The sequence below is a fragment of the Galeopterus variegatus genome, unplaced genomic scaffold, assembly GCF_000696425.1.
Source record: "Galeopterus variegatus unplaced genomic scaffold, G_variegatus-3.0.2 Scaffold1749, whole genome shotgun sequence".
In the NCBI taxonomy this organism is placed as follows: domain Eukaryota; kingdom Metazoa; phylum Chordata; class Mammalia; order Dermoptera; family Cynocephalidae; genus Galeopterus; species Galeopterus variegatus.
The window spans coordinates 203,769-225,980 of record NW_007727860.1 but is presented as its reverse complement, the minus strand read 5'-3'; the positions used below and the strand labels follow the sequence as shown (position 1 = coordinate 225,980).

At 41.3% G+C, this 22,212-nt stretch overlaps 1 protein-coding gene across 1 annotated transcript in view; it reads right to left on the bottom strand.

Annotated features, from left to right (window-relative positions):
• Positions 1-20,346, bottom strand: part of LOC103595339 (ras GTPase-activating-like protein IQGAP2) — a gene marked incomplete at its 3' end in the record, with an annotated part of 150,237 nt that extends 129,891 nt beyond the window's left edge. The window contains exons 1-2 of the mRNA XM_008578724.1: positions 20,304-20,346; positions 19,550-19,649 (exon numbers count right to left, since the gene is read on the bottom strand). Of these exons, the coding sequence (XP_008576946.1) occupies positions 19,550-19,649; positions 20,304-20,346 (143 nt within the window). The remainder of the gene's footprint in view (positions 1-19,549; positions 19,650-20,303) is intronic.
• Between the last annotated feature and the right edge of the window lie 1,866 nt (positions 20,347-22,212).

Genomic DNA, 22,212 nt, shown 5'->3' with positions numbered 1-22,212 from the left:
TGCCATTCTGTCACAGTGTTTCAGTTGGCCAGGGGAAACCCTGCACCTTTTCTGCACCTGACTCGAAGCAGCCCAGGTTACCTGCTGACCAAGTCACCTGTAAGAGCCAACGACTAACTTCCAGCTCTGTCCAAGGTGGCACGTCAAAGAGTCAACACTTAATAACCACCTTATATTTCTTCCTCAAGGAGATGAGGAATTATATTTAAAAGCTGACTGGGCTCTGCCCACATGGGTCAATGTTGGATGGATGCCTTACCTCATAGAGGTATTGTAAACCACAGGCATTTATTTCCAAATTTAAGAAGCAATATCCCACTCTCCTGGTGCCGTAACAGAGGGGCCTGTGTCTGGTATTGAAAGTACTGTTTACAGAAGGAAGTTTCCACTTTTAGATGTTCTCACATGCTCATTCTTCTCTGCATAAATATACTCCACCTCTGTTTACGCTAGGCGGGAAGTAAATGTGTAAACAGTATCAGTAAAGAGCAGCTGAAAGCGCACATTCTTTGACTCTAATTAAGTTGGGATGCCTGATTCACAGCTGTTCCTACTACTGAAAATGTTTTTTTGTAATAAATACAGTTTAAGAGGTATTTGGCTCCAGGTTTCCACACTTTACCATTTACACCAACATAGTGTTGACTCCCAGCACTACTTTTCACACCACAATGCTGCAAAGGAGGTGTGGAAGGTGTTCCTGGTCCTGGTCCACAAATGTGGAAGATGACACTGTGCCTTGCTCAAGGTCACTCAGATACTAGCAGAGCCAGGACTAGGGAAAAGTGTCAATTATGATTTATATGTTGCTTAAGAACAAAATCAGCATGTTACCTCCACACCTTTCAGCCAAGGCCAAATCAAAACATTGGGCCTGATCATTTTATTCAGATAATTCTGCTCTGATAACTAAGAGGCTACATTTTCTATTGTTTCTGCAGCTGTACACAATGAATAACTGAGCCTTGATCTTCCTGTGAATAAAATGTAGAAAATGTTTGCATGGGTAGAAAGAGTACATCCTTCTTGGCCTTTGTAACAGTAGAGACTTTGTTTTCAGTCCTGGGTATGAAAATGTCAATACTGGGCCTCCTGCTGCTTCTATATGTCTGTACTACCTGATGGATCTTGGACATGACCGCCGCCATTTTACATACGTTCAGCACAAAATGGCCACCACCCTTTCTCTTACGAGAAACCTCCTGGTTTCTGAGAAATAGAAATTCCTCCACACCAGCACCAAACCCCTCCCTGATTATGTCAGCCTTCCTTACAACCTATATAAGAACTCCCACCCCGCCGCTGGTTGCTGCTCTCCATTTTGAGCACAGCCCAGCTTGTTCAGTACCCGGCGTTTCAGCTCACTTTCTTTCACTACCCTCCACCTCCCCCCATCCAGCACCACCCTCAGAAAATTAAATTTTTAGACTCCACTGAGTCTAAAAAGAGATGGCCAAGTTTGTCACAGTCTATCATTAAGTCCTTTATTAAGAGAAAAGGACAAAAGCAACATGGATTTGCTGACAATGGAGACATTAGTTGACCAAGAGGTGATTTCTGATCATCACCTTACCAGCCTCCGTTTTGGCTATTTGACTTCAAGACAAAGCAGGACACTACCAGAGGCAGAGGATGGACGGCCAGTGTCACCATTCCTCCTCCACAAGCTGTCCTCACAGAATGCCACGGTGTAACCCACTCACAATGGAAAGGTGAAGCAGGTGCACATAGGACAGAAGAAAAAGAATGCACCACATGCCACTAGTCTTCCCACAAGTATTTTTGTTAGTTCTTTCTTACTGCTCTAAATGTGAACACGGGAAGGAAACGAAGGGAGAAAAAGTCAAGTTCACCTCATTGGTAAATTCTCCATTTCGATTTTCTTAAACCTTTAATTTGTCTCCTTGGTACACAAAACAACCATCCCTGCAATCTTTCTTGTCTTTGCTTGGCATGTTCTGAAGTTCCTTAAGAGGGTCCTCCAGTTAGATTATAGGATCAAGAGGACAGGGCCTGTTTTCTGCAGTGTGGTGGCCCCCAGCCCTACATGACTAACACTTGAAGTGCAGCTAGTCTGAAGTGAGGTGTGCTGTGAGTGTAAAATACACACCAGATAGTAAAGACTTAGTATGAAATAAACAGCAGTATATTTCATTAATAGTTCTGTACATTGATCATACGTTGAAATCATATTTGGGATAAACTGGGTTAAATTAAATATATTAAAATTACTTTCACATGTTTCTACATTTTAATGTGACTTCCAGAAAACTTAAAATTACACATGTGGCTCATGTAATATTTCTATATACGAGGCAGCCATAGTAGAGACTGCTGTTAGGTCCTGTGGAAGGCTCCTGCTATGGCCTGAATGTGTCCTCCAAAATTCATATGTCCAAACAATTGATAGTATTAAGAGGTGGGGCTTTCAGGGGGTGGTTAAGTCATGAGGGCAGAGCCCTCATGCACGGGATTAGTGATCTTATGAAAGGGCTGGAGAGAACTAGCTAGGCCCTTTTTGCCCTTCCTTCCCTTCCACCAAGTGAGGACACAACAATAAGGCACCATCTTGGAAGCAAAAACTGGGCCCTCACCAGACACCAAATTTGCCAACACCTTGATCTTGGACTTCCAGCCGCTCGAGCTGTGAGAAATAAATCTCTGTTGTTTGTAAGTTACCCAGTCTCAAATATTTTGTTATAGCAGCACAACAGACTAAGCAGCCAGCTGTGCACACAGGATGCACAATAAATTCTCTGACATCCTCAGTCAAGGTACACCAAGATTTCACTTCCATGTTCACTCACTTCTTTCCCCATGCTAAATCCCTTAGGAACTGTAGGGCATATGGTAAGGGTTGACACAATGAGTTTGTATTTGGGGAGACAAGATCATGAACAGAAGTCTGAATGGTAATACTGAAGCTGACACAGGAATGCCAAGGGTCCTCCATCCACTATTCTATTATAAATGGCACAAGAATTACATGGACAATAAGTGCTATGGGCATTCAGGAGGAACTCTTTAGGTGCCCAAGAAAAGCTGCAGAGAAAAGGTGGGCTCTGAATTCATCTTTGAAGATCAAGTACACTTTTTTTTTCTTTTGCGGCTGGCCGGTACGGGGATCTGAACCCTTGACCTTGGAGTTACAAGGTGGTGCACTAACCAACTGAGCTAACTAGCCAGCCCTCAGGAATGCTTTTAAAGGAGGAAAAAATGAGCAGGAGAGAAGAGGAGAGAGAAAACTGTTCTGCTATGGAAAGAGGACTAGCAAAAGCATGATGGCGGGAAAGGCAGAGGTGCTCTGAGAGAAGAGGGCCTCTCTGCACCCAGGCCCTTAAGCTCAGCTAGCAGCATGTAGTGTATCCCTCAGGGGACAGGACATGGATCTGAGAGACACATGCACACACACAGCCCCACTCTGTCAGTACCTGAAGTGGCACAGAAGTCCCTCCAGTGCTCCTCCACACTGACACTGTGTTGCTCCTCCCCTCTCCTGCACTGAGCCTGACAACTTCCCCTTTGCACTGTCTATATCCAGCCTGCAAGGCACATCAGAAACAAGAAAACAGTACTCCATCCACTCCTTATTTTATCTATCAGTTTCGCAAAACCAGTACACGCAGGTCTACACCATATAAATGAATTTATTTTAGTGTCCAACTTAGCTGCTGGACTTCTGAGCATCTCCATTGTTCATTTAAGTTTCCTGAATCTTTGTTAATTGATCGTTGAATCTGTCTTGTTGGTATGTTTCAGATTGTAGGTAGTTCTGATCCACAAAAGGCCTATTTAAATCTATTTGTACAAAAGAACAGTGTCAGGGGAGGGGGCTCTATCTGCACAGAGGTCCTTTAAAATCCCTATTCCACAATGTCATCAACACAGAGCAGCTTCTAGACAAACCACCTCATTGAAATGGAAAGGTGAGCAGCACTCAGTCCTACAGCATCCAAAACTGTAAGAGGTGTGGCACACAAGCAGCCAAATGTCTGTGGGTAACGGAGATGTGGAATGTGAGTGCAACAATTTGGGACCACCATTTCACAATAAAACGCCTTGCTGCCTGATGGAGTTTGCATGTATTGCCCCCTCCAAAACTCATGTGGAAATTTGATCCCCAATGTGGCAGTGTTGGAAACTGATTGAGTCATGGCGGCGGATCCCTCATGAATGGATTAATGCTCTCCCTGGGGGAGGGGGAATTAATGAGTGAGTTCTCGCTCTATTAGTTCCCACGAGAGCTCGTTGCTTAAAAAGACCCTGGCACCTTCTCTCTCTCTCTTGCTTCCTCTTGCCATGTGATCTGCTTGTACCCGCTGGCTCCCTGCCACTTTCCGCCATGAGTAGAAACAGCCTGAAGCCCGTGCCAGATGCAGCTGTCCCAGAATCGTAAGCCAAATAAACCTCTTTCCTTTATAAATTACCCAGTCTCAGGTATTTCTGTTATAGCAACACAAAACGGACTAAAACACTGCCTAAGCATAAGTAGCTGGTCTGCACTCCCCAACGGGACCAATGCTGTTATGAAATAAAAATCATCAATGACCAGCAAGAGCCAGTCAAAGGGCCATCTGATAGTGAGAATCAGCGTCCCTCACAAGGCCCCTGTAGGCCAAAGCACACTGAACAGCAAGCTAAGCCAGGACTTCTGAGATCACCACATCATTCGCTCAATCCAGCACTCACTCTGTGCAGGCCCCATGTGAGGCATCGGGGTGCATGGAGATCCCTGACTCCTAGGAGAGGACAACATACAGCGGAAGTCACCATAAAGTGTAACGAGTGCAACAGAAGTAGTACCGAGGAGTGAACGACCAACCACAGGGAGAAGGGCTGGCAAGACTGAGCCGGGGTAGGATAAGCAGGGGTGGGCTGCAGTGCAAGTGACAGAGGTGCCACCTGATGAGTCTGCAAGCCAAGCAAGGCCAGGGAAGGTCCTGACCACACATGATTTCCTGGCTTCTCCCTGATTATACTATAAGCCCTAAGTATGATCTAGATGCAGAAAATTAATGTTCTCCCTCCAAGAGATGCCTGGAAAACAGCACCTAGTATTACCAAAGCCCGCTCAAGATAGCATCAAGCACGTCATTCCAACTGCAGGCTGTACCCCTTCCATGGGTCACGAAATCGATGCAGTAGATTGTGACCACCATTTTCTTAGAAAATGAACTAGAAAAGAACAGTAAACATCAGAATTTGCTGTGTATGGTAATGGTTAAGTGTTGCTTTATGTGTTTTAGTTAGACACACACGCACACTTACACACACCATCATGCAGATATCTGGGATCATGATATAAAACTATTGTACTCTAGGTCACAAGGTTTTAAAGTCACTTGCTGAAAGTCTATGTCGCAGCTAATGAATTAGTAATAAATTAGTAACAGAGGTTCTCTAATGGGCCCCCACCACAGTTAAACAAATCTAAACTTGCTTTTGCAGTGGTTCCAGTCTCCTACTTAACTCTGGTGGAAGTGCTGACCCACAGACCTCTTGCAGACACAGTCATCTGTCTCACTCAATCCTACAACCAGTCCTCCTTACACACGCTCCAAATCTAATTCCTTCGACGTGCCTCCGGAACTCCTGACCTTTTGTAAAAATGTAATTCTCCTATATTCGCAACTTTTTGTTTACACTTTCTTCACCTACTTGTCTTAATGGAAATCTGGCTTTTCCTTCATAATTCCACTTTTCATAAACCCACTCCAGGGGTGATTTTCCCCCAAACTCCTTGATGCCCAAGATAAAGAAGGGAAGGTCATCACTGTCCTCACTGAACTGTTCTCTCAAGCCAGGTCCTGTCCTTTCATCTCAGTTCCAGGACCTCGCTCTTGTCTCTTACTCCCCAACCTTATCACTCATCGCCTGACCTCCAGGACTTTCCTTTCACTGTGTTCCTCCCATAACCACTTTCAAAAAGAAGGTGGATGACCTTGGTAACACCCAAAGGCACAGCTCAGAGACTTTCTCCTCTATCTAAAGGTTTCACCTCCGTTGCATTCCAGCTACACACAAGCCCCACCACACCTTAGACCTTATCACTGCTGGATATACTCCACCCTTAAGATCTAAGCTTCCACCAGCCTGACTATAGCTTCCTGTTTACCCACTTCTCCACCTCCTTATTCCTATAGACTCTGCCCTTCATCCTCATTACAGGTGGTTTGCTGACTTTGCCCCATTCTGTCTTACCCATCCTGGCTTCACTGTACTCCTTACACAGCTGGGACCACAAGGCCGCCCAATTTCAGTGATGTTCACATTAACAACCTGAGGTCCCTATTTCCCTTGACTTTGTCAGAGCCAACATGCCAATCCCGAAGCCTAGTCTCCTCATTCATTTTTCTCATCTTGCTGTAGAAATTCACATGAACATAGTGATTCACTCCACCAAAAAAAGGTATAACTTTAGCTGGCTCTTCCAAACTGCTGAGAGGGCTACCCAGTTAGCTCAGTTTGTTAGAGCACAGCCTTATAACACTAAGGTCATGAGGTCATGGGTTGAGACCCCAGTACTGGCCCTGGCTGATGCACTATTGATTTTTCATTCTTCATGTCCCCTTTCCCCCCATCAGCAGATGATGACTCTCAATATACTTCCTCTCTCCCCTCTCAACCCAGAGGAAGGGCTATCTCCTCCTCCTTTTCTGTCTAAGCTGGGGTTAGAAAGCCAGCTGCTGAGATTACATCAGCCATAGGTGCTGGTCTTCTCCTTCCTGAGAGTATAATTCTCAAACTTCAGCATGCACAAAAATTTACTTGAGCAACTTGTGAAAATGCAGACCCGCTGGCTCCACTCCCTGGAGATGGACTTCAATCCCACAAGCACCCGTGCGACCCTGATGAAGGTAGTAACTGAATTTGGGAATCACTGCCTTAGATCACTCTCTCACAGATGATGTAACTGCCTCCACTTCTGCCATGGAAATACCAGAAGCAGGAAAAGCTGCGTGTTACAAATCATGTGATGGAAAAAAAAATAACCAAGAAACATTTAAGTCGAGCAAGGCTGAATGTGGAAAGCATAGAAATAGCTAGAAATGTTAATTCCTGGTCTAGCAACTAAGTGGGTTCAAGTTTCTCAGCAAAAATGAAAGACATATGACAAAGATGTACAAATGGCTAACTCCTCCACGTTATAAATTCAGCATTTAGCTAAAAGCAAACAAATTGAATTTACCAAATAAGCTTAACATTTATTTTAATTTTTATATATTTTCACCATTGTGCTTTCTACTAATACTTTTTCTTTTTTTTTTTTTTGTCTTTTTGTCTTTTTTCGTGTCCGGCAACGGATCGCAACCCTCAGTGTCGCGCCCGGACCGGACCGGGACCGGCAACGGGATCGCAACCCTCGGTGTTGGCTTATTTGGTAAATTCAATTTGTTTGCTTTTAGCTAAATGCTGAATTTATAACGTGGAGGAGTTAGCCATTGTGGGATCCGAACCCTTGGGCGGGAGCGCCCCCGCGCTTCCCAAGCGGCGCACTATCCAGTGCGCCACCGGGCCGGCCCCTACTAATACTTTTTCTAATCAACATGATTTAATGAGACTCATGGGGCAAAAAAGTATTGTCAAGCAGTCAAGAGAACTTTATCTTAATTCCAAATCTACTACTAACTCCACCTTGGATAAGTGAGTTATGAACTTCTCCGTGCCTTAGTGTCCCCATATAGGACATGGGGATTTGGCTCTGTTAGGGGAAAATGAAGGTGTTCACAATGAGAAAGCAATGGAAGACCATTCTACATCCTACAAGCATTCTAAAAATGGAAGACACAAAGAAAACATTCTGTGACAACCTCCTACAAATATTCTCCCCCACCAGCCTCCCTTAGAATCCCTCTACGCCTTTAATAATGATGCTGATTTATGACTTTCAAGCATCACAGCGTGAGGCAGCTTCTGGTGGGGAGGTTCATACAGGAAGGAAGAGACCTCAGTGGTATTTACTATTCATACCTTTTGATGTGTCAACAAAAAGTCAAGCATTCTTTGAAACAAGTTACAATAGTGGCAGAACCAAAAAGAGGATTGATGAACTGAATGAATGTAGGAATCCAGACCTAACCAAGAATAAAGATGCACCAAAACTATCTTGAGCAAGGAGAAGAGAATGAAATCTATATCACAGAGAAGTGTAAATTTCTATTGAAACTTTAGAGAGACAGGGAGAGACGAGAGGGAGGAAGAATAGAATGTAAATACAAGGTAAATTCTTCCCAGAACAAACTACTCATAGTAGCATCTTTTAAAACAAAACAGAAACAAATAAGCAAATAACAGAAAAGGGAAAAATGAGAAAGGAAAAGAGAACCATAAACAGACAATGGATGGCTATATTGTGCTAATTCCACCAAAACTCAAGTAGTAAGAATTGATCAAGAGCTAGAACAGCAGGGTGCTGATAACACCAAGTTTCAGGGTTCAATCCCCATACTGTCCAGGAGCAAAAAAAAAAACTGAAACAGAGCTAGCCTATATAGGACCTAAAAAACAAGACCAATGTTGAACTTTCAATGAAGATATGATCAAAACATGTTAAGAAATAAAGAAATGGTACAGTGTGCTATAGTTTTTAAGAACATAGTCTTTTAGGTAAGATAGACCTTGGCTGTAACAATGTTTCTGTCACCTGTTGGCTGTGACATTGGACAAATTACTTAAGTTTTTCCAGGACTCGGTTTCTCCACCTATAAAAAGAGGATAAGCCTCCTTCCCCAGGGGGTGGTTGTGAGAAGTGTGTTTATGGGAGTTGAATGCTTAGGGCACCGTGCCTGGTAAGTAGACACTCACGCGATAACCCTTGTTAATAAAGTACATTTGAGACCATGGAAAATTCCAAACCTCTCCCAAGTTTCCAACTTTGAACAGCCTGAGAAATGAGTATAAACTTTGGGATCAAATATCAGTTGCTCAACTTGTCTTTGGCTGGAGATGATTAATATCAACTATTTGTATTTAAAAATACCAGCACTCTGAGAAGTTATGCTTTCATCAGAACATACCTGATTGGCACCAGCCCAACATATATCCAAGGCTAGAACACACAATATGTGAAACATGTCCCAAGCCCAGGTCCGGCTGACAGAGACCACAAAATGTGTCCTGCTGAATCAGATAAGCAATGACTTGATCTAACCCAAAGCATCAGACCTCTCAATGTCCTCTGCTACCCAAAACCAGTCCCCCTGCCAAATCCTGCAGTTTTTTCCTTTACATTCTTAACAACTGTCCCTTGCACTCCAGCTACACAGCACAATCTCTGGTCACCACCCAGCTGGACCTCAGCACCAACATGTCCCCTGAGGCCCCGGCTACAAGTACCACATGCTGGCTGGCAGGCAGGGCTGGCTGGTCTCAAGTTTCCTCATGAGCCATGCAGACACCCTTTAAACCATGTCCCATGCTCTGCCAAGCTACCCCTATGAGCCCATTCTCCCCGTAGATTACTCTCTTTCCCTTCTACTGGGATGTGCCCAGCCCTGGGCTGCCTGAAAGGTACAGCCCTCTCTCACATATGGCTCCTGAGGCAAGCTGGTTGGAAAGCAGCCCCCAGCAGGCCACTCCTCAGAGGCTGGCCCTCCCCTCACCCAGGAGCCAGACCCGATATGGGCCCCTGCTGTCGGCTCACTGCACCCCTAACCCTATTAGCTACTGCCTGGAGCAATCCCGCATTTCACCCAACCCCCACTGCAATTAAAAATTCCTTAAAATTTCATTAATATTTTGTATAGAACAACAGGTTTTTAATGAGCTGATTACAAAGATAGACATTTCCCTACAAATTCCAAGTTTTTATTAGCATTGCTTATGAGCATACTCATGGGTGGTGTAGAGGAAATCCAGCGGATTCTCTAAGGTATTCTCCAGTCATGAGATTCTTTTTATTTTTAAACTAATCACAAATATTCAGTGGTAAGCAAACCTACACTCATGGCTTTCACTTGCTTAAGCATTTCTCCTTTTGAACCTGATTCTCTAACTCACTACTAGGTAAAGCCAGAGATTGAGACCTAATTTAATCAACTAGGTGTCCTTTTGGAACCTAAGTTGTAAACACTGACACAAAAGGAATCACCAGGACACATACAAAACTGTCCCAGACTCACCAATACAGAGAACAGTCTGGCTCACATAAAAAGCACTTTAAAGATAATATTTCTAGGGCTGGTCCGGTGGCACACTAAGAAGAAGACAAAAAGAAAAAAAAAAAAAAGATAATATTTCTAAACAAGTCTATCACCAAGGGAATTTTTTTTTTTTTTTTTTTTTTTTTTGCTTTGTTTATTTCCAAGATAGGACAGAAAAAGCAAGCACAGCAAAAGACTTGCATGCATTTACTCTGTCCTTAAAAAAGAAATATAATATTTCAGGAACTTTCCTTGGGAGACACAATAGCAGCCACATTCATAACTACCTGCTCAACTGCAATTTGCAAACCCCCTCTCCATTTCTTGCCAAGATTCCCTTCTCCTGTTCTCTGACCTTCAAAGTAGCTCCAGTTGAATTTAGTTCCTCAACTCAGTTTTTCCGAAGAGAACTCTCCATCTTAAATTTTTGCACAGTTGTTTTAGGAAACTAAACAACAGAATTCTTAAAATAGACTAATTTTCATTATTTAAATATATTTTACACAGGATAATATAAAATCTATTCAGCAGTACTAATTCTTTGAGAAAAGTTACTTCCTTAACAGCAGGATTTCTGGCATCAGAGAGAACTTTTCAAAGCCCATATGAATAACAGATTTGTCTGCACAGTCCCATTTCAGCAAAATTCCCACAGCCAGGATGCTATAAAGTTAGCTTTCAGGGGCTACCTGAAGAGAAAACTTAAAAGTCCATTTTAAACAAGTATTTTAAAAGTCCATTTAAACAAAGTCCATTTTAAAACAAAGTCCATTTAAGCAAATATTTTAAATGGTAGAGAAATGAAAAAGCTTAGTTTAAAATAGCCCACAATTCAAAAAAAAAAAAAAAATCAAGGCAGCAATAACCTGAGTACCATAATCATTTAGGTAAGGACATCATCCAATTCCTGATTGGGTCTGACATTAACAAAAAGGACTTCCCCCCTCAAATACCCTTTCTGAGGTCAATTTCATAGGGATATATAGACACACCTGTGGAAGGCAGCTTCTACGGTGGCTCCCAGCTATCCCCACCCCTTGAATTCATACCTTTGTTTAATCCCCTCCCCTTCGGCACATCCTGAATTTAGTAACTTGATTCTGTTTGGGTTTTTTTTTTGGGGGGGGGGGTTGTTGTTGTTGTTTTTTAAAAGATGACAGGTAAGGGGATCTTAACCCTTGACTTGGTGTTCTCAACACCACGCTCAGCCAGTGAGCTAACCGGCCATCCCTATATGGGATCCGAACTCGTGGCCTTGGTGTTATCAGCACCACACTCTCCCGAGTGAGCCACGGGCCGGCCTCTAGTAACTTGATTCTGTTTGGGTTTTTTTTTTTGGGGGGGGGGGGTGTTGTTGTTGTTTTTTAAAAGATGACAGGTAAGGGGGTCTTAAACCTTGACTTGGTGCTCTCAACACCACGCTCAGCCAGTGAGCTAACCGGCCATCCCTATATGGGAGCCGAACTCGTGGCCTTGGTGTTATCAGCACCACACTCTCCCGAGTGAGCCACGGGCCGGCCTCTAGTAACTTGATTCTAATGAATAGGATACAGCAAAAGTTAATGGACATCACTGCTGAGACCAGGTTACAAACCTATTCTGGAGGCTAAGGCTTCCATCTTGCTCTCACTTCCTCACTCTGATGGAAGCCAGTTGTCATGTTATGAGCTTCCCTATGGAAAAGCCCAAGTGGCAAACAATGGAGGGAAGACCCTAGCCAACAGTAGCAAGGAACTGACATCCTCTGTCCAAAAGCTCATCAGGAACTGAATCCTGCCAGCACCCTCGAGTGAGCTTGGAAGTGGATGTGCCCCACGTGAACCTTGAACCTTAAGATGACTGCAGCCTTCAGAGAAATCCAAAGCCAGAGGACCCAGTCATGGCTAAATAATACATGTCCCAGACATCCTTTGCCTCCCAACACAATTATGATTAGCTCTCCATGACATCATCTAAGCTCTTCAACCTGTAGGGTGAACAGCCACTTTGCAAGAAAATTATTCTTATTTTTTGGTCCTAAAAATACACCTTTTTCATTGCTACTAACATTAGTATTTTGAAACTTAATTAGCAAGTCTATATGCACAAATGTCATGATTCTATAAAGTCTGAGCCATAATTTCAGCTTTAAGATTCATTAAGCAATACTCAATGTCCTTCTCTGGATATTTTCTATCTCACCATGGTATCATGGCTTATTAAGTTGCCCAGAATCCCCAACTTCATAACCCACTGGGTCACAAATATGGCAGGAAGGACATATCATCAGACTGCAATATAGAACTTTCCATTGAAACAAAGGTTAAGTTTTACCTGTAAGCTGGCAGTCTAGTCCAACTGTCTAGAATCCTGTTTACTATAAATCTAATTCATGTCCTACTTATTACCTCCAATAGCCAAAACATACAGAAAACACAGTATAATTAATCCTCACTAGTAACAAATGATACTAATCCATTAAGTTATTCATTCAAATCTGAAACAGAGATGATGTCATGAGACCTTCTAATAGGTGAATTTGGCCTGGATAGGGAGGTCAGAAAAGGACTCCCTGAAAAAGTGAGCTGCCATCTGAAGGAGGATAAAGTCTGACCAGATAAAGAGGCAAAGGAAAAGGGAATAGCACACGTACAGGTCCTGTGCAGGAGGGAACACGGGAATAGAAACAGGTCAATGTGACTGGAGCATGGAGCGGTAGGGAATAGGGCACAATGTGAGCCTGGACAGGCAGTAAGGACTGGAACATGCAGAGCCTATGAGGCCCTATAAAGGAGTCCGGTCTTTATCCTAGGTATTGAGAAACCACTGGAAGATTGTAAACAGAGGATTAGCCACAGCAGGTTAGAGTTTTGAAAAGATTCATCTGACTATATACAAATAAGGGACTGATGGGGGCCAGAGAGGAGTGGAGTAATCAATTGAAGGCCACAGCAGCAGCCTAGCAAGAGATGTTAGAAGCCTTCAGTAGGTGGGATAGAGAGGTGGAGATATAAAAATGTTTAGGAGGATGATGGTTGGACATGGGGAGATACACATACACATGGATATGCAGAGAGATTAACAGGAGCAAACATAATTGAAGGAAAAGAATTTTAAACTCGAGTAAAAACACCAACCAAATGGTGAGCTTTTCTGAGCACATCATTACTAGTTGCTTGAGCTCAATCTCCAAAGCGACCCTGCTGTGCTTTTTTTACACATAGTAGATGCTCAATAAATATCTGTAAAACACATACCAGCTAATCTTATTTAACAGCTTCACTAACGACCTCTCCAAGCCAATCTGAGTAAAGGAACTTTTCTTTAGTAACAGCTTTACTGAGATATAATTTATATACCATATAATTCACTCTTTTAAAGTATCCAATTCAGTGGTTTTTAGTACACTCACAGAGTTGTGCAACCATCAGCACAATTAATTTTAGAACTTTTTTTTTTTTTAATCAGCCGCAAGAGAAACCCCATATGCATTAGCAGTCACCCACCCATTCCTCCTCTCCCCCAAGGCTCTGGCAATCACTAATTTACTTTGTCTCTACGAACTTGCCTATTCTGGACATTTCATATAATATATGACTTTTTGTGTCTGGCTTCTTTTACTCAGCATAATGTTGTCAATATTCGTCCAGTTTTTAGTATGTATCAGTACTTCATTTATTTTTAAAGCTGAATAATGTTTCATTGTATGAAGATATCACATTTTGCTTATCCAGTCATCAGTGGATAGACAATTGGGTTGTTTCCATTTCTTGCTAGTATGAGTAATGCTTCTGTGCACATTTGTGTACAAGTTTTTATGTGGACATAGGCTTTTGATTTTCATGGGAGTGTAAGTGCTAGGTCATATGGCAATTCTATGTTTCATTTTTTGAAGAGCTGCCAAAACATTTTCTAAAGTAGCTACACCATTGTACAATCTGACAAGCAATATATGAGAGTTCCAATTTCTCTACATCCTTGCCAACATTTGTTATTGTCCATCTTTCTGATTGTAGCTATTCAAGTGAGTGTGAAGTGATTATCTCAATGTGGTTTTGATCTGTATTTCCCTAATGACTAATGATGTTGAGCATCTTATCATGTCCTTATTGGTCATTTGTATATCTTCTTTGGAGAAATGTCTATTCAGAACTTTTGCCCATTTTAAAATTAGGCTATTAACTTCCTACATTGAGTTGTAGGAGCTTTTTATGTATTCCAGATGCAAGTCCTTTATCAGATATATGATTTGTCTTTTCACTTTCTGGTATCCTTTGAATAAGAAAGGTTTTAATTTCTATAATGTCCAACTTATCTATTTATCCTTTGTTATTTGTGCTTTTGGTGTCATATCTCAAAAACCACTGCCTAACCCAAGGTCACAAAGACATACTCCTATGTTTTCTTCTAAGACATTTATAGTTGTTGCTCTTACATTTAGGTTAAGATTTTGTTGTTGTTGTTATTTTTGTATATGGTGTTAGGTAGGGATCCAAATTCATTTTTATGCATGTGGATATACAATTGTCCCAGCATCCTTTGTTGAAAAGACTGTTTTCCCCCCATTGAATTGCCTTGATTGACCTGATAAAAATCAATTAACCGTAAGTATTAGCATTTATTTCTGGACTCTCAATTCTATTCCATTGATCTATCTATCCATATGCCAGTACCACACTGTCTTGATTACTGTAGCTTTGTAAGCAAGTTTTGAAATTAAGAAACAGTCCTCCTACTTTCTTCTTTTTCAAGACTGTTTTGGTGATTCTGCGTCCCTTGACTTTTCACATGAATTTTAGAATCAGCTTGTCAATTTCTGCATTTAACAAAAAAACAAAAAAGGAAAGGCAGCTGGAAGTTTGCCAGGGATGCCACTAAATCTATAGATCATTTTAAGGAGAACTGTTTTCTTAATATTGTCTTTCACTCCATAAACATGGGATGTCTTTCCACTTATTAGGTGTTCTTAAATTTTCGATATTTTATGGTTTTCAGTGTTCAAGTCTTGCACTTCTTTTGTTAAGTTTATTCCTAATATTTTATTCCTTTTAACGCTACTATAAATTGAATTGTTCTTAATTTCATTTTCAGATTGCTCATTGCTAATGTAGAGAAACAATTTTTACACATTCCTCTGATATCCTATATCCACAAGCTCATTAATAGTTCTAATTGTTTTTTAGTGGATTCCTGTGGATTTTCTATAAACCAGATGACTTCACTTTAAAACAATTTTACTTTTTCCTTTCTAATCCGGATGATCTTTTATTTCTTTTTCTTGCCTAATTACCCTGGCTATAACCTCCAGTACAATGTTAAATAGAAAATAGTGAGAAAAGACATCCTTATCACGTTCCAATCTTAGGGAGAAAGCATTCAGTCTTTCACCTTTAAGTATGTTTGTTAGTTGTGGGCTTTTCATAGATGTCCTTTATCAGGTTGGAATTCCTTTCTACTTCTAGTTTTCTGAATGTTTTTACATCAAAAAAGGGTGTTGGATTTCAAATACTTCTGCATGTATTGAGATGATCATGTAGTTTTTATCCTTTATTCTAGTAATATAATCTATTATACTGGTTTATTTTGGAGTGTTAAACTAAGCTTATACTTCTGGGATAAATCACACGTGGTGGTATACAATACTTTTTATATGTTGCTGGATTTGATTTACTAGTATTTTGTTGAGAATGTTTGCATTTGTATTCATAAGAGACTAAAGAGAAGTCTTGAGTTTTCTTGAGATGTCTCTGCCTCGTTTTGGTACTACTGATCTCAACAGAATGAGATGGGAAGTGTTTCCCCCTCTTATATTTTTTGAAAGAGTTTGTGAAGGACTTGTGTTAATTCTCCAATGAAAATATCCCTAAACATTTGGCAGAATTCTACTGTGAAATCATCTGAGTTTGTGGGAAATTTATTGATTACAAACTCAATCTTTTTACTTGTTACAAGTCTATTCAGTTTTTTAAAAATTATTATTTCCTCTTAAGTCAGTTTTGGTAGTTTATATCTTTCTAGGAATTTGTCAACTTCATCAAGGTTATCTAATTTGCTGGCATGTAATTGTTCATAGTATTCCCTTATAAATCCTATTTCTGTAATGTTGGTAGTGATATCCCCTTTGAATAAAGAAACTTTATGGTATTATCACAGAATCTTGAAATTAATAAAACCAAAATTAAAGATATACTGGAATATTACAATTCTGAATTTTTGAAAATTCTGAGTTACAGGACATATAAACTAGATACCTTCCAATTCTAACCTCCACAAAGAAAAAAAAGTTGCAAAGGTGGAACCAATACATTTCTAATTAACATGCATCAAAATCATTTCAACTGAAATCAGAAATAAGAAACAGTTCCTGGATGAACATGCACATTGCAAGTGTACTATTTAGTAGAAATTCACAATTCTAAGCCAACTGCACTCACATGAACACACACATGCATGTGTATTGTGATAAATCCAATATGACAAATTCCTGAGGCACTAACACTGTAAATAAAAAAAAAAAAAAACCTGATAAAGTCTTTCAAATAAATAATCTCCTAAACAGAGACAACCTCATCCCTCTGTATATCTGTTGAGTTCAGGACCATGAGATTTCTGTGCACCATGCTTTCTTAAATCATAGCACACCTATACATCCAGTAGTAGCCACATAATTTTTACACACTCTATGACCAAAAATCAGCTTCCTTGAAAGTGTTTATATTTCGTAAGAAGATTCATAAATACGTATTACAACTAATCTCCTCTTATAAATTTATGAAGAGCCATCTTAGAGGAAAACTATACATTTGTATAGTCTATTTTTTCAATGAAACTATTCCTAAAGAAGCTTTCCTCAAAGAACCTGCAGTAATAGTTGTAGTCACTTTCTAAAACAAAATTCAACTACAGAATTTCAAAAATACTAGAGAACGGGCTAGCCAGTTAGCTCAGTTGATTAGAACATGGTGTTATAACACCAAGGTCAAAGGTTCAGATCCCCACACTGGCTAGCTGCAAAAAAAAAAAAAAAAAACCATACTAGAGAAGATAACAAGCTTTCAAGCTACATTTATACCACTATCAAATATTGGGGAGAAACTATGCTTATGTTATAACCATACACTTGCTGACACTATAGTTTACAGACTATTTTCCCCTTCTTTAGTTGATTTCTAGGAAAAAAAAATCCATGAGGTGAGTAGGGCAGGTGGTGATATCATCTTCATCATCCCATTTACAGAGAGACAAAGTTGAATTTCCCCACAGGTTAAATGACCTGTCCAGGGGCACAAAGCTCATATGTGGTTGAGCTGGGACCAGGAAATTGGATCTACCAATCCCAATCACATACCTTTTCCTTCTGCATGACACCCCTTCCCACTTATAAAATCAGGAGGCAAAAACAGAATATAAAGTGTGGTTCAGTAGGTGCTATGGATCAAATATGTCCCCTAAAATTTCATGTACTGGAAACTTAATCTCCATTGTGACAGCAGTAAGAGAGTGGGAAATTCTATCACTGTAGTTGAAAGGTAGGGCCTTGAAGAGGTGATTAGACTGTGAGGACTATGCCCTTATGAATGGATTGATCCATTCATGGAGTAATGGGTGTGGTTGTGATGGCTTTAAAAGAAGAGCAATGAGGAGGTTAGCTCTCTCTTCCTCAGCCGATTCTCCCCATGTGACAACCTGGTTGGCACAGGACCCTGTGGAAAGTTCCCAGCCAGAAGAATGCCCTCACCAGATATGTTCCCTGGACATTGGACTTCCCAGCCTCCACAATTGTAAGAAATAAATTCTGTTTCTTTATAAATTACCCAGTTTCAGGTATTCTGATACACATAATAGAAATAGACTAATACAGTAGGAAAAGGAAGTTTCTACTAACTTTCCAAAATTTTTTATTGAAAGTACATTTCTTGTGAATGTCTATGAATCACTCTCCTTGTCTAACTTTTTTTTTTTTTTAGAAATAGACTAATACAGTAGGAAAAGGAAGTTTCTACTAACTTTCCAAAATTTTTTATTGGAAGTACATTTCTTGTGAATGTCTATGAATCACTCTCCTTGTCTAACTTTTTTTTTTTTTATCAACAACTTGACTAAAGTCATGTTTTTAATAATCTTAGACAGGGAGTGAATCCTTAGTCTTCTGTAACCTAACTGCAGACTTCACAGTCATGTTAAACCACCTTTAAAATTTGGTCTTTAGAGCTTAAAAAAAAATCACAGTACATGACACTGTTAAAATATTAAACAACCCTGAGAAACCCCTTTTTAAACAATTTTAATGCCACATTAGGATATGTGTCACTGAATGTTCTGCTACAAAACACTAATTAAAAACCTCATTTTAGCTCTGTAGGTATCTATTTATCAGTGATCAGAGATAGTTAACACCAGCACCATTTAACTAAGTGGTAATTTTCTATATGTATAAGAGGGCTGGAACATGTCATCTGCCCATGGAACAATACTGTTGCTTGGTCACAGCACAAAGCATTAAATCAAACTCTTAACTTATGGCATAAGGACACTGTAGTATTCACCCAGCAAAGGACAAAGTTCTCTTGATTCTTCTCATAAAGAAAGTACTTGCACTTGGGACTCCTTATCTTCACTCTTTCCTTTGACAGCCCAACATTTACTTAATCTAAAGTCTAAAAGAGTCAATGTGATTTTAGAGACAACATAAACTAAGTGGCCACACACCCACCAGTTAAAGAGGAGATTGCTGTCATAAACCTGCCCTTGAGTTTAGTAACCAATGGACTTCAGTCCAATATACTAATGTCCTACAGGGCATTGACTGTTGGGGTGGGGGTAGATAAAAGACCTGAGGAAGCTCTAGGGAAAAGAAAGAAAAGAAAGTTGACTTAAGTCATTGCTGTTCCCCCACATCCAAGTCAGTGAGATGGAGGACACATTTCCTCCACCCCAGCTTCAAAGGCACCTAGTCAGCTGCTGCAATTTGCCCAGTGACTTCCCGGGAAGTTCTGAGAAAGGGAAAGGAACAGTTGCTTCCCTAGTGTCATGACCTTGGCTGTGGCAGTAACTTTTTCTCAATTCTGCCTGACCATTTGCAAAAACAACAGGTGGTTCTTCTCCCTGCTACCAACAAGACTGCAAATGACTTATTAAAAGTATAGAAGCGTATGCATAGGTGAGTGTGGTGTGCACCCAGCTATAACAGAGATTGGAGCGGAATGTGGAGGAGTCACCCTTAGTCAACTGGCCTCCTGACATGGGAGGCTTGGCCAAATCCAAATCATTATTTGCAAGCAAGAGTCTATCCCTGGCCAGCTACAACTCTGACAACTCTTTACAACTGCTAGCCCATTCAAGTCCCTTCTGGTCATCAAATCCCATATCCTTACCCCAAAGTTTATCTCTAAGAGAAGATGCACAAATAGACTAAGTTTGAATCTTACCTTTTGGCTTCTTCTAGGTGGCACAAATATTCATAAGCAATGTTCTGCCGCCTCCTCTCATCCATCTCCTCTGCAGAGAGCCTTTCATCATCCACAATAGCTAGAAATAGAGGATAACGGCACATCACTCACAAGGGCAGTCTTTGTCACATAAACACCTGAGACAATCAACCAGAAGAAACTCATATGCAGTTCACCATTGAACATTCAGAGACGAGGGTCTGAAACGCCAAGCACAGAAAGATTTGCCTTTGGACTTTACAATATCATATTATTTCGAACAACAAATATGGAAACATGGGTTGAAATTACTAAATAATAGAATGAGAATAGCAATCACATTTCATGGACCTGATGCCACAGGATTTGGGCAGCCTTAAATCAATTAGAGCAACAACTTTCCTTAATGAGATTGTAGAATGGGTCCAGCGGCTAAGCTCGGAGGCAATTCTGGGATTGAACAAAGAATCTACAAGTACCTGTCTTTTCCTAATCCTTGAGGGAATTAAGGTCTCTCATTCAACCCAAAAAACCAATCAATCCCATTTTAGGGATGCCAAAGTCTCTAAAATTTCTCCCTCACCTATTTCTTGTCCCTTACAAGGCTAATCTTTCTGGTCAACAGATATCCAGAAGAAAAAAGCAATGGGGACAGCAAGGAGTAGAGTTTAAGCCCACATTCTTTATTCCCATAAACCTAGTTCATAAGCGTCAACACTTCAGCCTTGCTTTTCTGCAGAAAACACTGCCTCACCGTTTCCTGGCTGCACTTCCTCTACCCACAGCCTCAACAGCATCCCGGCGGCTACCGCAACTGTCAACATCAGCCAGCTCGTCACTGTCTATTCACATGACAACGTGCCTTTCTCCTAAAAAAGAATCCCTTTTCTCTTTTCAATCCTGAACTTTGATTCTGATAGCCATAAAACTAATTTGGCTTCTAGTTTGTTAGATTCCCCATCTAATGAAGACTGTGTGTGTGTAATAGGGATGTGGTCACACATGGGGCAGGAATGTCAGTGCTTGCTTTTTTGTTCCCAAGCCTCCTGCTCTGGCCAGCCATTTTCATAAATGGGACCCCTGGTCACAAGCAGAAGAGTTAAGGGTATGACGGTCACCCATCCCTCTCTAAGAAAGCCGTGCTAATCCTATGCCCTACTGATGAGCAGACAATCTTACTGAAGCAAGCATAACACTAAATATTTAAGATCTAAAAATAATACCAAACCCTCCAAGAACTCAAAAGAGAGGGGAGAGTAAACTTATATCAATATAAAATATGGCGGAACACCATAAGCATAGATACTAGAAGCTTATTTAATGAGCACTTTGTTTCAAGACCTTGGGCAGTGTTTTCTCCACATCATCTCATTTAAGCCTCACGTCTCTCTATGAGGCAGGCAATTGACCCTATTTTACACTTGAACAAACAAGGTCATTTGCCCAAGTGAAGAACAGAAACACGAGGGCCAGAAATATTAGGATAGAAGAGAGAAACGAGAAAAGTGGGGAAGAACTTTGGGAAATGCGCCTGTTTACCAATGAGGAAGAAAGGGAACCAGCAGCAGGAGAGGAAGGAGAGAGGCGACACGTGGAAGAGCCCCAGGACAGGCTGGTCCATGACAGAAGCGGTGCCCAAGGAGCAGGAGCTTCTGCGCCTTCCACTGTCCCTTCCCCGGCCCCCTTCCGACCACTCCCGACTTTCCACTGTGGCTCTGCCCCTTAAACAGGGAAACCTCATCCCAGACAATACCAACAGGGGTCAACAAAGATTTGTCAAAACCCTCTTTTTTCTTTAATAAACTCAATCTGATCTAAATTTAAGAGCGAGTTCTCAGACTTAGGAAAAGTACAAAAAGCTCTCAAACGATCCTCCTCTGCACCCCCACGGCCAGGGTCCAGGCCTTCCACGTCTCTCCCCCAGACTCTTGTAACAGGTTTAGTAGCTCAGCCAACACCCCTCCTCCACTAATTCCCTTCACCACCACCAGAAACATCTTTCTGACTCATAGCCCTACCGATGTGATCCCTTCCTCAAAATCTTTGATGGCTCCCCAGTACCTACAGAAGAAAGTTCTAGAACACTTTGTCTCTCCTCCCTTACATGAGGCCTACATTTCTGCCTCGTTTCCAGGTGGCGCCATATTCCAGGACCACCCCACACCCTTTGACGTTGAGGACTTCTGCTCTCCACCCTGTTTCTGCCCAGAAAACCATTCTCTCACTTTCTGTGGGTGACATCTTCAACAACTCAAGGAAGATTCCACAGATCCCCGAGTCTCAATCCATCCACTTTCCTCAGCACTTTGGTTCACATTTTTATTACACCACTCATCAGAAGAGCCCCCCCCCCCCCCCCCCCCCCCCCCCGCCCAGGGTAAGTTACTCATGTCCCCTTAGGCAAATTGGGAGCCCTAGAGGAAGACACGCTGTTTTGGTTCATCTTCACATCTCCCTCCATTTCTCATGGCTCCCTGAACATACATAGTGTCAATATTTGCTGAAAACTACCTTCAGGTGAATCCTTTCTGAGTCAATTAACCATTACCTCATAATGAATATACTTTGGAAATTACAATCCTGGGTTTTCTTTAAACACACTTGGCACACCCCCACATCTTCACCTACCCCTCCATCTCCACTGTGCCTAACAGCTGATCCCT